Here is a 17,190-nt window from a genome sequence, read left to right as displayed (position 1 = left end):
TGCAAGGGGTTTTGCACAGGTGGACTCATGTAGAATTCCTTGTAGGATCAAGACTTCAGTTGTAGAGCCAAGATCTGAGCTATGAATTTCACCTTACTTTGTATGTTCAGTACTTAATCTTGCAGTAGAAGATAAGATGTGTCCCTAATTATTTTTGTTGCTTTAGATAAGCGGTTGATCTAGTTCCCAATGAAGAGCATGGGAAATCTTTCTATCCTCCTTCTTGGGAGTTACATTGGGTCGCTAACCGTATCATGAATCTGTGTATAGCCTGGTTGTAGTCATTGACAGAATGTATTTAAAGGATAGGTCTCCACTGATGTGCTCTAGTAGCAGTATGATAGCACTGATGTCTCCTGTACTAACTGGCACAAAACTGGTAGCCATATTAAGTGGGAAAGGCTTTGTAAAGACTCTGACCTCAAGCATGCAAACAATAAAATCACAATAGCAACAAATCAAAGCAAGGCAAGCCTCAACAACCAAAGCAAATTAACAAGGAAATCTAGGAAGATAGACTGGAGACATACCTCAGTCAATAAGAGCATGCCATCATTAATCTGTTCTTGCATCATTATTGCTATTCTGTTTTGTGAATGTCTGGTTATTAACTTGTGCAGTGGTGAATTACCCCACATTTATTTAAAAGCTCTAACATAGATAGAGGGCCAGTGTTTTTTCTGTAAAGATGGTTAATATTTGAGGGAGGGAATTAATGAGCTCTCTGTCCCTTAGGATATGCAAATATTTGGGGAATATTAGCACTGAATAACTTGGCCAGCAGATATGTCACATCTTGTGATGTATTGCAAAAGGCTGCAGATCCCTCTAGTTTTATATATTTAATATATAAATGTGTTGTGTTGTATTTCTCTGTGAGAAATCATAAAGTAGCCTGGCTCTAAAAATCCTAAAATTATTTTTTAAAAGAGATCAAAGGTTCAATCAACCAGTTTAAGGGAAAGGACTGGACTGCTTTTAAAATTTGGATCCATTTACTGTCTAATGGCTTTTTGGTGGTTTGTATGGTTCCTAGTGGATTGTATGGTTCCTACTCCACATTGCAAAGAGCATAATAATGGTGAGTAAGCTGGCAACTTGCACAGTTATTGGACTACCTTCTTTTCCGTAAAGGTGTTACCTCCAGATCAGGGTTGTAGCACGTGGGTGGGATGTTTGGAGAAACTTGCTATTTCATGGATCAATTAACATTTGTGGTGATCAGTTCAGCATTTTTCAGGAGCATTAAAATCACATAGAAATGAAATGGGAAACGAAACTAGTTGAAGCTTACAAACTAGTGGGTGAGGAGTCCTTACTTATGACGTCATTTTATTTTTGATTAAAAGGAAAGATTGCATCAGATCTTAAACTTTTTAAAATGGAATGTCTAAATTCAGTGGCTGTTTGGTTAGTGTCATACACTAAACTTCTTGGAATTTTTTTAATGACTTTGTAGTAACTCAAGTGCTGTGGTATTACTTAAATATTTTTCTGAAATGTTCCTGCAGTAGTTTCTGAAACATAGCTAGAATAGTTTAAACATTCTATTTTGGGCCAGAAAGTGTATTGTTATACTAACTCCTCTTCTTTCTCTTCCTGTGGCTCGCCTTTTGTTTAATGTACTGTTTTTTAAATAGGTAGTGCTGACCTATGAGAGTGTAAGACAGGTGAGGGAATCTTGATTGCTAATGCACATACTATGTTGATTAAAATACAGTACTTTGGGGTCAAATTAACCGTCCTTTTGGGCATTCAATGCCTTTCATTTTAACTATAATATTTTATAGTTGTATATATTGAGTAAATTGTTTAAAAATCTATATTAAAACTTGTTCTTGCTCAATCACGAATGTTGAAACTTAAGTTGTTGAATGTAAATGGAAACAGTAAAATTCAGGTGAGGACTGTGCTAACAGTTTATAAATGGTTAGACTAGAATAAATAGGATTATCATTTTCATACTAGATGAGTGTATTCATAAATAAAATTAAACTATGTATGACTTTTATTTTGCAGTAATATTTGGTGAAGATGTAGCCTTTGGTGGAGTCTTCAGGTGCACTGTTGGCTTGCGAGACAAGTATGGTGAGTTAGCTGCGTCTATACAAGCAATGTTAGATTTAAAATCTTTCCTTTTCCTACTATAGTTTATGATCCTAGATGAGTCTTGTGGGGAAAATCATGTAAATGAGTTTGTTTGTCTTAGTTTTGATATAGCTGAAGATTTGTTTTGAACAGATTTTATGATTTTGTTTATTAATAGGAATTTCCAAATTAGGCATTGAACTTGGCCTCAGAAGTTTATAACTTAAATTTTATTTTCAACTAAGTAGGCTTGCAAAAAATTTTTTTTTTGGTTTTTACAAGAATTCCAAGTTGTATCTCTTAAGATCAGATAAGTAGTATTTATCTTTACTCACAACTATTAACCTGTGGTCATTCATACCAACTTTATTACTTCATTTTCTTTGTGGAAGCAACATGCATTTCTGGATCCTGTGTATAATTGACCAGGAACTGAGTTTTGGGCCCTATACTCAATTTGGTTTTAACACTTTCCCCATTGCCCCCAAGTATACCACTTTCTCATGTGGTTTAGCTAGCCAGTGTTAGAACCATACTTGAGCTGTTTTTAAATCTGGATTCCTTTACTCATTTTTTCTGGCCCTGTGTATAAGGAGCCTCAAAAATGTTAGTTACCTTGTCCATAAATTAACCAGAACAGTCATATCTTTTTTTACCTACTAGATATGAAAAGCATAACTTGAGAAACTGTATGGAAAATAAGGTGTTACTTTTACCACATCATTCAATTCTTGGATAATCTCATGAAGCTTGGTTTAGTAATGAGGGAAGATAGGAGGAAGTTTATTTAAAACACTTGGGAATCTTAACTGTTACTTCCTCTTGTGGAATCATTGTTGTGCTGTCTGAGTATCTCTTCAGTGGCACATTCTCAAGAATCCTTTTGTCCCATTGTATTTCTGAGTCCAGATTCCTATAACTGATTCTGTCTTTCAGTTGCCTAGGGGAAAGGTTAGAATTCTCCTTGAATTATGCTTGTGTAATTCTGACTTCAGTGGAGTAGTCCTGATTCGTGTGTCATAGCTCTTTTAGACTCTGTTCTTCTGGTTAATGGCATTTTCTCAGAAAATGCAAAGAAGTACTTTCTGAATTTCTGCTTCACAGTTGAAATAGCTCTCCTCTGTTTACCCGTTGAATGTATGGTTTTTAACTTAGCTTTTGTGGTTCTAATAAAAATACTATCAGAGTGTAAAATAATGTCAGTGTTTCATGTACTATATGCTGGGAAATATCTATAGCTACTTGCATGGTGGTTAAGAGTAATACATACCATCTTATCCAGTATCAGTGATAGCCTTAAGCACGCAAGGAAGACCATGTCTACACTGCCCTGCAGTTCCGACTACGGGGGTGTGAATTACAGCAAGCTCTGAAGTGCTGCGCTGTAACTCCCTTGTGTGAATGCTGTGGGCTGAACAGAAAGGTAACTAGTTCAGATTATTGACTACTTTAATGCGAACTAGGTAGTCTTTCATTTGCACACACGGTGTTGACATGGGGAATTACAGCACAGCATTCTGGTGTTGTGTAATTTACCCCCCTGTAGTTCAAACTGTGGGGCAGTGTAGACAAGCCCTAAGCCTGTCTGACTCAACTATGCATATCTTCTTTCTATGCCTCACCCTCTTTTACCGTAAATTCAAATAAGCTACTGGTCTATCTTTTCTCTGGAACTTTGTTCATGGTAGGCACATTTAAAAATCATAGCTACAGAAATCTAACACTATAATTTTTTGTATACTAATATCTGCATCAGAATAAGGTCTCTGACATTACATTTGGTTGCTGCAAAAACTAACACTAGATTTCAACAGGGAAATAAGCAGCAGGAGCAGATGGATCCTCAAGCAAATATCCTGTTTCTGTGCAAATGTCCCTAGTAGTAAAGGACAAGGGAAAGCAAATACAAGTTGTATTACCAGGAGACTGTTTACGCAGTATATTGTGTATGCAAAAAATAAAAAAAGCCTTATTGATATTCTTATCAATGAGAGCCAAAGGGATCTCTTAAATGTTTGTTGTTGAAGGTTTTTTCCACTTACCAGCAAAACAGCAATAAGCAAATGTTACCATTGTATTGGTGTAAAATGTGAGGGTGTTTTTTATTTTCCCTGACAGGAAAACCCTCCTTTCTTGTTTTGTTTTTTGTTTTTGTTTTGTTTAATTCTCCCCCCTTCCCCCCCCCCCCCCCCGGTATATACTCATCAAGATCACTAGATGGCAGTCTGTCTCTGAAGAGTAGTACTCTAAGAGCAAGTTGCTAGTCCCTTTTTATTTAAATGCAGGGAGCAAGATCTAAATACCAATTTATATTCATGTAGGCAAAATTTAGTTTATTAATGGCTCAGTACTACACAGATGTTACTCAGTATCAAGACTATGGTGCACAGAAGTTGGGGAGAAAGTATTTTAAAATAGAGATTTCTTCTGTCAGTGAATCAAAATTGACTGTGTGCTATGAAAGCCATTTAAACCCCGTATGGATCTTATGCTTATCTCAGGAAGAGGGTGGCAAGAGAAAAAAATCCTAATTTTAAATCAGATCAACTCTTAAAATGTCTAGTTATGAGACTACATATAATTAAATACTTTAGATTAGAATGTAAATGCTCAGAAGTTAGTAAATAGTGTTTTTTTTTCTCACAGCAGCTGTAACTTGTTAGTGTCTGAATTAAACCTGTGCTAACTCTTCAGAGTCCCTTTTTGGCAGACCCAACTATGTATTGGTATTAGCACATGAACTCGTTAACACACCTTTTTTGCCGCTTCTCAACAGTGAAGGTGTTGCTCTGGGACTCCTGAGATGTATGTATGGATGCCCTTATGGCGATAAGAGTAGACAAGGTCATGCATGCCCTTTTCCCTCTTTGTCCTGCCATTGGGTGGCCTATTCTATTCTTTCTTTCTCTTTTCATAAATGTTCTTTGGCATGGGAGTCAAATATATGGCCAACAGCCTGGGTCAGGCCCATCTGGTGTATGTGTCCTGCGTGACATGTTCAGACTGCAGAATCTCAGCTTCTTAAATACAATTCTAGCTCTCATGGTTGAGAACTTCCCAAATGAACAGAGTAAAAGGACAAAATGTTTGCTTTCCTGAGTCTGTGTGTGGCTTGTGGCTTTGAGAGGTGTGATCTCCCATGCCCCCTATTAATCTAATCAGAGTTTGAAGTAAATGAGGGATTGTATCCTTAAGTTTAATACACTGTGGAGTTCAACTATGTGTTCTAGGGACTGTGACAGTCATTCCATATTCTTTATGAAAATATGCTTGATATGAATGACATAACTGAGAGCTACTTTATGCAAGATGGCTCATGTAAGATATCATGGGAAAGGTTATGAGTTACTGAATGTGATTATCCAATGTGTGTGCCTGTATCTTTTCTGTATCTGAAGTTACACAAATATTTTTATCTGTATTTCAACTGTGCAACTTTGGATGGCGCCCACTGTTAACGCTTCAGGTACAACAATGGAAAAGCCAGACAGAGCGGATGGCCCATCAGCAAGGACAATGAACTGCAAAAAGCTTGGCCTTCCTGTGGATGCTCCATGCTGCCACTGACTCATGGACACTGGGATCCTACAGAGTCAGGTGGTCTTGTCACCTGATACTAAAACATTACCTAGGATGTCTTGTAACTTTCCACTGTAAGGGCAGGGGTGTCAAGTTTGGGAAACCAAAGGATTCCTGTCTTATGTAAATCCTATTTAACTGAGATGGGGGTCCAGTCGGAAAAGGAATATAACTAGAACTCTGAACCACAGAAACTTTGCAACCTGCCTGCGACAATATTTAGGATGAGAAATACTATTTGTAACCAGTTTCTTTAGTGAAACTAGCTTAGTTTGTGTTGGAGTACTAAGCAAATGAAATCAGCTTTGTTTTGTTCTGTTACCCCTTTTACCACTTATCTGCCTTTTATAGTTAATAAAATTTGTTTTGTTTATTAAACCCAGTTCCTGTCATTTCTAACGGGGGGGAAGAAGTGTGCATACCTCTCTCCACATTGAGGGAGGGAGCAAATTTCATAATATATCTTTGGGTCTGCACTCCAAGGGAGGTGGACATTTGGGTGCTGGAGCAAGTCCCTGAAGCTGAGTCTTCCCAGAGCTGATCTGCAGCTGGGTGTGGCCCTGCCTGTGTGTGTTAGAGGAGGTTTTAAGAGCTTGGCTCAGCAAGACTGGTTAAAGGAGGCCCATGCTGGCAGAACAAATAGGCTCAGTGGTATCTCAGCAGGTCAGGTGGCTTCCCAAGGGGTCCAACCTGTCACAGGGACATTCTTAACTGAAATGTGGCGTTAAGAAATAATGTGGCAAAAAATGCAAATTTTGTCCATGTTCAGTGTGGTCTCGAAAAATGAGTGATTAGGTACACATTACAGTAAGTACATGGTGTGTTTTCCCAGATGGGTATGTAGACAGATTTTCTAATACATGTCTAATCAGATAAATATAGGCATCTGTATTTCAAAATATGTGCATAGCTGTGTGTTTATATTTGGATAATTTGGTTCAGTAAAGCTATATCACTGTAGAAAATGATGCACTATTTTCATTTTGTTATAACTTCTCAGTTTTTATCTCAGTTGGCAAAGCATGTAATCTTCGTTGACTAACTGCATTCCTGGGAGGAGGGATGGTCTAGTGGGTAGCGTACTACATTGGGACATTGGAAACCTAAATTCAATTTCTGGCTCTGCCACTGCTTTCCTGCATTACTCTAGAAAGAGTGAATGATTTGTCCATACTTTCATTCCCCATCTGTAAATTGGAGATCACAATTAATCCCTCTCATCTATTTGGATAGTATGTTTGTAGGCACTGTCTTTTACTATGTTTGTACAGTGCTTAACATAGTTGGGGACCTGAATTACAGTGGAGTTCTTGGGCAGTACTATAATATAAACGTTTACAAACTGAAGTCTAAAAATAGCCTCTTTTGAACACAAACATCTGAATAATATCCTTAAATTGTGTATGTGACGCTTCCTGGGGGGCACCCGGGGTAGTGAAGCATCTCACTACACCTGCCCTTAGTGTGCAGAAGCTTTGTCTGTCACTGCCCAGATAACACAAACACTCCCCTCCCAACCTACGAAGGAACTGCTGTTCTTCTGCAGGTTAGCAATAGGCAAGCTCCAGTATCTGAGCCCTTCAAGCATTGCCTTGGAATATTCAGCTGCTGTTCTCTGGGATACTCTCAGAATTCACAGATCCACTGTTCTCAAAGGAACAGTATACCTTAGCTTACCAGGATCGCTGCTCTGCTTAGCTCATGGCACTTCAATTTGTTTATAGTGGGAAAAAAAGTATAAACTGAGGCCTGGCCTACACTGGAGGGGGGGATTTACCTAAGGCCTGGTCTACACTAGGAGTTTGTCGAATTTAGCATTGTTAATTCGACTTAACTAAATTCGACATGGCATGTCAAATTAGGCTATGTGTGGACGGAAATCGACCTTAGTAGCTTCAGGAGCTATCCCACAATGCACCACTCTGTTGACGCTCTGGACAGCAGTCCGAGCTTGGATGTTCTGACCAGCCACACAGGAAATGCCCAGGGAAAATTTGACACGCTCCGGCGCCTTGTGGATGTTCTGCAGGACCGCAGGCAGGAGGACAGAGCCCCCCTGCACTGTATCTGCAACCGCCCTCCCCCGCCACAAAGTCCCAAACCCCCCTCACCCAAAGTAACAAGAAGGAGGGGAAACAGGGGCTGTGAAAACTGTCACTGCACCCCTGCAGAGTGCACAAATACAAGAAGGCTCTCATTCCCTAAATGTTGAGAAGTCCTTCCCTTCCTGGCTCACCGAAGCCCCAATCCCAGTTTCATCCCTTAACTGTGTAGTTGATTATTAAAAGTAGTTTGCTGTTAATTACTATTTCCATCAAGTTTTTCTTCAGAAGACTGTCTGTGAAGGGTGGGGGAGGAGAAGGGGGTTGTTAATTGCATAGGACAGTCACCTTTACCAGGGTAAAGACACAGGGGGCAGGATCAACAGCAGGTCACACACACAGTGCAGTCAGTAGGCACCTTGGTCAGTCTGGGAGGTGTTTTCCATGTTCTGGGTGGGTGGGGGGGTATGTGACTTTGTGGCATGGGAGGGCGGTTACAGAACTTATGCAGCGGTCCTTGTCCCGGACCACAGAGCCACGCAGTGGGGAATCTGTAACCGTCCTCCCCTGCCACAAGGTCACGTAGCCCCCGCACACAGAGTCCTGAAAAGGAGGGATGGCAGGCTCCGTTGAAACAACCAGTCCGGCACTGCAGACCGCTCTAGGAGCAGGAGCCTATCATTCCTCGAGTGTAGAAGCGGTGTTAACATCACTGCACACCCTACCCACCACAATCTGCGTCCCTGTTTCAACCCTTTAACACGAAGTCATTAATAGAGAAAACGTTGTTAATTAACAATGTTCCATGTATTTTATTTTTAAACATGTGTTGGAAGGGGGGAAACGGGGTGAACAGCGTATGTAACTGCAGAGGATAGTCAACAGTAACTGGGTAAAGAAACTGAACAGTCACAGGTCATGCTGCTCGCTGAGGAACCTAGCTTTCAAAGCCTCCTGGATGCACAGCGCTTCCTGCTGGGCTCTTCTAATCGCACGGCTGTCTGGCTGAGCATAATCAGCAGCCAGGCGATTTGCCTCAACCTCCCATCCCGCCATAAAGGTCTCCCCCTTGCTCTCACAGAGATTGTGGAGCACACAGCAAGCTGCAATAACAATGGGGATATTGGTTTCGCTGGGATCCGAGCGAGTCAGTAAGCTCCTCCATCTCCCCTTGAGATGTCCGAAAGCACGTTGAATGATGACAGTTACCCAAGACCACCCTCAACACATTTTTCCCCCCAGCATGCATTGTGGGGAAATCCTAGAATTCAAATGGGCAGCGGGAACTGTGGGATAGCTTCCCACAGTGCACCGCTTCCAATGTCGACGCTTGCCCTGTTAGTGTGGGCTCACAAAGTCGAATTAGTGTCCTTAGTGTGGACACACAAATTTGACTTTGTAAGGTCGATTCCACAAATTCGAATTAAGTTAAATCAAATTCATCTGGTAGTGTAGACATATACCCTAAGAAACAAACTTCAGCTACGAGAATAGCATAGCTGAAGTTGACGTATCTTAGGTCGACTTACCTCACGTCCTCGTGGTGTGGGATCGACTGCTGCTGCTCTCCCGTTGACTCTGCTTTCGCTGTGGTGGAGTAAAGGAGTCGATGGCAGACTAGCTGGGATCAATTTATCACATCTACGCTAGACACGATAAATCGATCGATCACTACCCGCCAATTTGGTGGGTAGTGTAGGCGTACCCTTAGGCATTCTTCTGTCTCAAAGATTAGCACACCCAAAATCTTTTCCCCAGCTTATAGCAGCCAGGCTCGCTGTGACCCTGTGTTAATAAGACAAGCGCGCTGGCTGCTGGTCCCCTAGGTGAGGGATACCATACGTCTCTCTGCAGTCTCCTGATATATTAGACTAATTATTTTATCTTAGTCATAAACAAGACCCCCTCCTGCTCTGTGTTCCTTTTCTTGAGATTTTGCGATCTCTTGTTGACTTCACAGTCTTGATTAGCTGGTAGCTCTGTATGCAAGAAGACTTCCCTTGTAAGACCGTCATGGTCAGCCAGGGAGACAAGTGTCTTTTGCCTGAACAGAATCTATCACTTTCTGGTGACCTGTCTTAACTTTACATACCTTACGAACACAGTTTTCAGTATAGATACGTAACTTTTAAAATGACTATATGATGACCAGTGGGCTATGGGGTATCACCAGAGACTTTGCATGCTGCCCTTTGGCTAACTATTATACAAACATCAGACCCAGGGGATCCCTATGCACCCCTTATCCCCTCTACCAGTTGTCATCAGTGGGTCCTTAGGTCTCAGTATACACCAGCTTTTTGTGATTTATATTCCATGTAAATAGTTAAACTAAGAGTTGAATGGCATAGATCTATCTCACTGGACATGACATATGAGTAAAGAAAACAGGATTTGGCCCTAAATTTTACCATACTTAAAAAATTGAATTTTCTCTTCTAAATAAAATAAAATACATTTTTGTTTCAGCTCCCCCATTGTGTTGCCGAATCATAGTGGACAAGTAAATGGAATAGAAGAGCAAATAAATGGTAGGCAGGTATAAGAACAGTGTTGCAGACTTAACTAAAAATGAAATTGCTTTTGTTGACCTGTGGTTTTGAAGCTGAGAAATACTAACTTTGAATTCATACCAGCCAGTATATAGAAAGGTCTTTTCTTCTGGACAGTCTGTCTCAAATCTCATTTGTGAAAGAAACTTGTTTCTCTGCATGACCTTCCACAATAGGAAATTTCTAATGAATCTCCATTACATATGAACTGATATCCATGCTATGAGTGTACCTATACATTTTGTGTTAAAGGATGTAAGACTTGAACCAGCAGTATCTCCACAGGTAGTTGGCATCTTTATAAATACTGTTTGACAAAGGAAAATTTGGAAATGTCACTAATGAAATTACTAAGCAATAGTGCATTTGACCCATTTTTATAGTGATTGAACTTCTTTAGTAGAATATCTTCTCCAAAATGTATCTTAGGTTTTTAAATTAGATTATTGTAAATGAATTGTTAATTATGGAAGCAATGTTTGAGTACTACCACTTTAGATTTAAACTGTGTGTGTGTGTGTGTGTGTGTATAACAATACAATTTATGTATAATCGATCCTTGCTAATTGCTGGATATTAAACAAAATGATTGATACACTCCTGAAAGGTGATCAGATGCAACAGTGATGAGGGCAGTATGGGAACCTATGTAGAATAGAAATATGGACTGAATGACTGAATTTTGCTAGCTAATAAGCCTACACTCGAGTATTTTTGCTAACAAGTTGCTCATAGCTATCTTTTGGACAATTATGGGTGCTATGTCACCTCTGAATTGGCATATTTGCGCTTTCACCATAAAAAGGAGATTGTAGAAATGACAGGTTCTTAAACAATGTTTTGATACCTTTTCTTGTACCACATACTTCATCCTTAGATATATGGTGCACATCATGCCTTTCAAAGATATAACCATACTGCACTAGTTTGTTTACAGAACATTGTTTTTAATCCCTTAGACACCTTCTTATTTCCCATCACATCAAGGAATGGGGAGAAGATAAACACCATGTTACACTTAAACTACAACCCACCAGATAACACTCTAAAGTGGCTCAGTTTTTAGATCTAACTGTATCTTTATTTTGTTATTTTCAGAGTTTTTATTGGTTTTCAGGTAAAGCTACAACAAAAATGAGAGGAAATTGTTTTCTAACTTGATGAAAATAGACAAATCCTGCCATTTTGTGTCTTTTCCACTCATTGAAATACCTTGCATGCTTCCCCTCTCTGTCTTCCTTATTCTTACATTTTTCTTATGTGTAAAACTATTTATCTCTCTTCATTTGCTGTCTCATCATCCCACCTGTTTTACTAATGATGGTGAGTGTGGGAGGGTCTTCCAATGATAAGACAAATCCAGAACAATAGTCTGCCTGAAGTTTAAGTTAGGGGTATCTGTTGCAAGTGATATTTTTCAAGGGGGTGCAGGGCATTCTAGTTCCTGTCCCAAAGCCCCATGATGTATCAATTTGCATCCCAGCAAGCCCTCTGCTTCCATCCACAACTGGTGCCATCTTTCATTGTTTTTTTGTACTGTGCGCTTGGTCCTCCCTTTTGGTCACGTTTGGCAGTCGAGTTATTCCTTAAGATCCAAAGTGACAGTGAGGACCCCGATGATATTGACTCGAGTAATACATTCGACATGAGCATGTCTGTGAATGCCACAAGCAATCTCAGCACCGTGGAACGGCACTTTTGGGCTCAGGAAACAAGCAATGAGTGGTGGGATCACATCGTCATGCAAGTTCTTCCTAATATCTAACCTAAAGCTCCCTTGTTGCAGATTAAGCCCATTACTACTTGTCCTGCCTTCAGTGGACATGGAGAACAATTGGTCACCATCCTCTTCATAACAGTCCTTTAATGTATTTGAAGACTATCAAATCCTGCCCCCGGTCGTCTTTTCTCAAGATAAACATGCCCAAGTTTTTTCTTAACTTTGCCTCATAGGTCAGGTTTTCTAAACCTTTCATAATTTTTTACCTCTTCTCTGGACTGTCTTTCCTAAAGCGTGGTACTAAGAATTGGACCCAGTAGTCCCTCTGAGGCCTCATCAATGCTGAGTAGAATGGGACAAATGCCTCCTGTGTCTGATATGACATTTCTGTTAATACACTTCAGAACGATGGTAGTCTTTTTTTTTGTAACTGCATCACGTTGACTTTCTCAGTTTGTGATCCAAACCCTCAGATTCTTTTCAGTAGTAGTTGCGAATTTGATTTTTCCTTTCCAAGTGAAGTACTTTGCAGTTGTCTTTATTGAATTTCATCTTGTTGAATTTAAATCAATTCTCAAATTTGTCAAGGTCATCTTGAACTCTAATCCTGTCCTCCAAAATGCTTGCAACCCTTTCCAGCTTGGTGTCATCCACAAATTTTATAAGCATACTCTCCACTCCATTATCCGAGTCATTGATGAAAGTGTTAAACAGTATTGGTCCAAGGACTCTCCACTAGATAAGTTTTTCCAATTTGACAACGAACCATTGATAACACTTCAAGTACAGTCTTTCAACCAGTTTTGTACTCACCATATAGTAATTTCATCCAGACAGCATATTCCTAGTTTGCTTATAAGAATGTCATGTTGCACTGTGTCAAAAGCCTTACTAAAATCAAAATATAGCACATCTCTTGCTTCACCGGTATCCGGTAGGCCAGTAACCCTGTCAAAGAAGGAAATTAAGTTGGTTTGGTATGATTGTTCTTGACCAATCCAAGCTGGCTATTCCTTATCAACCTTAATTTGTTCCTGTATCTTTCTAGGTATCAAAGTTGGTCTGACAGGTCTATAATTCCTGGGGTCCTCTGTCCCCCTTTTTAGATACAGGTACTAGGTTTGAACTTCTGCAGTCCTCTGGAGACTTGCCTGTTCTCCAAGATAATCACTAATGGTTCTGAGATTGCTTCAGTTAGTTCCTTAAGAGCTCTAGGATGAATTTCATTAGGCCCTACCCGCTTGAATACCTCTAACTTATCTAAATATTCTTTACCCGGTCCTTTCTCAATTTTTCATGTGTTCCTTTCTCCTTGTTAATATTAACTGTGAGTATTGGTCGTCATTAACCCTATTTAGTGAAGATTGAAGCAAGAGATATTAAACACCTAAGCCTTCTTGATATCCGTTATTGGGTCTCCTTTCCCATTGAGTAGAAGACCCACACTTTCCTTCATCTTTCTCTTGCTGCTAATGTATTTTAAAGCAGTGGCTCTCAGCCTTTCCAGACTACTGTACCCCTTTCAGGAGTCTGATTTTTGTCTTGCATACCCCCAAGTTTCACCTCATTTTAAAAACTACTTGCTTACTTTTGTGGTCTTGTGTCTGTTTTTGTATCACAGGAGACTATTACTGAAAAATGCTTTTTCTTATTTTTACCATATAATAAAGTAAATCAACTGGAATATAAATATTGTACTCACATTTCAGCATATAGTATATGGAGCAATATAAACAAGTTTTGGTCTGTATGAAATTTTAGTTTGTACTGACTTCACTAGTGCTTTTTATGTAGCCTGTGGTAAAACTAGGCAAATATCTAGATGAGTTGATGTACTACCTGGAAGATGTCCGAGTACCGCCAGTAGTATGCATATCCCTGGTTGAGAACCACTGATTTAAAGACCCTCTTCTTATTTTATATCCTTTGCTAGATGTAACTCATTTTGTGCCATAGCTTTTCTGATTTTTTTCTCTACATACTTGTTATTTTGTACTTCTCCTCAGTAATTTGATTGACTTTCCTCCCGGCGCGGGATCGACGGCCGCGCCTCCCCTGTCGACTCCATTTCTGGTGGGTAGGGTGGATGTACCCTTCACGTGCAGCAGACTAGAATGCTGGCATGCTGCAAACTAAGTGTTCATGTACATGAGCCCTTAGAGGGATAGAGTCCATTTCTATCCAGCTAGTGTTCCTTTGTCTTCTCAGTTCTTGGGTATTTTGGCCCTGCTAGCCCAAAACTAGTTTGGTGGGATTAGGAGGAGGTCGAACCAGTCAGGGCCAGTGGCTCTTCCACTGTCCTGTAACAACCCGCAGTTGTTGCTGGGAGATGTCTTATTTCAAGTAATTCTTTCACTGCCTTGCGTGTTTCCCAAAAACGTTGATTTACCTCTGTATAGTTATACAGTAAACATCCCAGTAATCAGGTCATCACACCATATTTCTGAAGTATTATAGAGCAGGCACACTTCCACCACGTGTGCTTTAATCTCTCTCAGTATAGATTACAAATAAAATCTACCTTTGATTCTAAGAATACTTTTTTTTCCCCGTAATGAATGGAATAATGACACATCATGTTTTCCCTTTAGCACCTCATCAATACCTTTGAAAATCTATTAAGGTACAGACTTGTCACAGGATGACAGAAAAGTTGTACCAGCAAAATTCAAGTTTTTGTCTCTTGCTTTATAAAGATGTCTCTGCTAACTAATCAATAATTATGAATGGAGAACAAAACAAGAAAACAAAGACTGATGTCTGTAAATTAAGAAAATATTTAATAGAATGCTTAAGAAACTTAAAAACACCCCTCAGACTGGTAAATATAATAATTCCTAAACACATACAGTATTTTACAGGAGTGAAATATTTGCAAACAAGAATATGGAAAAGAATAAATTCTTCTCACTTTGATGCATGTTTCTGAACAAATCTGAAAAACAGAACTAGTTTTTCTTAATTTCAAAGGTCTATTCAAATCTGTTTTCATGAAATAGGAAATAACGACTGATTAAAAGAGGAAAAACCTCCAAACAATGCTAAGGAAATAAGTTGACATCTTAGCAGTTGCTAAATTATATTTATTCACATTAGAGACTTCCCAGGAGTGCTGGTCCTGTCAGTGGGCCAAGAGAAGTCCAGACAGATTGCAGAGAATTCAGTCTTGATTACAGACAGCTGTTGAGGCAAGTACCTTTTTCATTGGGTAGATCAGAGGTGGCCAACCTGAGCCTGAGAAGGAGCCAGAATTTACCAGTGTATGTTGACAAAGAGACACAGTAATATGTCAGCAGCCCCCCATCAGCTCCCCTCCCCCCGCTCCCAGCACCTCCCACCCACCGGCAGCGCCCCGATCAGTGCCTCCCTCTCCTTCCCCACACCTCTCGATCAGCTGTTTTATAGCATGCAAGAGGCTTGGGAGTGGGAGGAGTGAGGGCATGGTAGGCTGCGGGGAGGGCGTGGGAAAGGGAGTGGGGGCAGGGCCTGTGGCAGAGCCAGGGGTTGAGAGGTGAGCACCCCCTGGCACATTGGAAAGTTGGCACCTGTAACTCCATCCCCAGAGTCGATGCCTATACAAGGAGCCGCACATTAACTTTTGGAGAGCTGCATGTGCCTCCGGAGCCACAGGTTGGCCACCCCTGGGGTAGACCATGGTGACTAGATGCTTTAAAGATTAGAACCCCGTAGGCTCCTATTTTTCATTTTGGGACTTAATTTGTGCCTATATAAATCAGTGAAAATGAGTAAGGAACCTAATCTGTCAGCAGTAATTTTCAGTGTATTTTTCCAAACAAAAGGAAACAAAATTTTCTTGGTATTGACATAATATAGTAATAGTATGCAGCAGCAATCTGTATAGTTAAAGATGCATAAAGGTTTCCATTCAGACACTTCCTTCCATCTCCTGTCTTTTGTTGTTCATAATTGCAAATTTTTTTTTAAACTGAAATATTCAAGACTTTGATTCTACCTGAAGGTGACTGTCCTGAAAGTCGTGTGTGTGTGAGTGTGTGTGTGAGAGAGAGAGCAAGAGAGAGTTAATAATGTTTGATAAAGAAGTCTGTGGGAGGGTGGGTTTGGAAAAAGACTTTATGAAAAAAAGTAAAAGTTTTTATTTATTTATTATGAACAGCTTGACAAGTAAAATGACATGGTCTAAAAAGTTGAGATTTGGCATGGAAGTAGCCCATATTGAATAGAAGTACCTCTGAGTTTGATTTGACTGAGTTATTAGCCTCTGAAAAACTCAAACTATGCATGCACAGTTATCTTTCACATTGTTTGCAGTGCCACTGTTGTAAAGGAACAGTCCAGTTGCCCTGATGTTGACAGGAGTCTTTTCATTGACTTTAATGGGAGTTGGATTAGGCCAAGAGCATGTAGTTTGGGTGCACTAAGTGACTGGTCTTGCTTCATAATTAGAAGTTTTGTAGCAGTGAGGATAATTAAACATTGGAACAGCTTAACCAGGGGAGGTTGTGGACTCGCCATCACTTGGAGTCTTTAAAATGAGATTCAATATCTTTCTAAAAGACATGTTTTAATCCAGTGTCCGGGGAAAATTCCCTGGCCACTGTGTGCAAAAGGACAATGTAGATAGTCCTAATGATCTGTTCTGGCCTTTGGATGTATGAAATGTACTGAAGGCTTACATGGACAGAGGCTATGAACTGTCAGGAACCCTGGATCAGTCCCTGCAGAGTTTGTAGGATGCAGAGTTATTGGAAAAGGAAAAGGTGGGGGCTGCAGCACACCTTACAGGGTTTGCAGGCCAGAGTTCTGCTCTTCTCTACCCTAGGACTCCATGGTAGAGTAAATTCCAACCAAATAGTTATAATTGACTTGTCTAAAATTTAGCTGAAGCTTCACTTGTTTAACTTTGCTCCCGAGGTGGGTGCAATGATCCATATTGTACAATCTGCACACAGCCACTTCTGCAATGGAAGATAGCAGGTTTTAAACTGTGCAGATCTACAGCACACACTGATTCAGGGCAGAAAATGAAACAGTCCTTCTCCAAGGAAACAAAGTGGAGTTTTTAGGTGAAGTAGATTTTAAATACTCCATTTGAATTTATCCAGGACTCGGGGGCTAATAACAAAACTGCTGTATAAAGTGATAGCAATTTAACAACTATAACTGGTCAGGTCTTTGGTTTTAAGTTTCACGTGTAAGGTAATTTTTCTTGCAGCACAGTACCTTCTAA

At 40.1% G+C, this 17,190-nt stretch overlaps 1 protein-coding gene across 7 annotated transcripts in view; it reads left to right on the top strand.

Moving 5' to 3' along the window:
• Positions 1-17,190, top strand: part of BCKDHB (branched chain keto acid dehydrogenase E1 subunit beta) — a 267,752-nt gene that overhangs the window by 9,970 nt on the left and 240,592 nt on the right. For all 7 annotated transcript variants that reach the window (XM_039532510.1, XM_039532511.1, XM_039532514.1 and 4 more), the window contains exon 3: positions 2,020-2,088. In XM_039532510.1, coding sequence (XP_039388444.1) covers positions 2,020-2,088 — 69 coding nt within the window. The remainder of the gene's footprint in view (positions 1-2,019; positions 2,089-17,190) is intronic.

Source organism: Mauremys reevesii, linkage group 3 (assembly GCF_016161935.1).
Source record: "Mauremys reevesii isolate NIE-2019 linkage group 3, ASM1616193v1, whole genome shotgun sequence".
In the NCBI taxonomy this organism is placed as follows: domain Eukaryota; kingdom Metazoa; phylum Chordata; order Testudines; family Geoemydidae; genus Mauremys; species Mauremys reevesii.
Note: the sequence above shows the minus strand (reverse complement) of the source record. Positions and strands in the feature narration are given on the sequence as shown.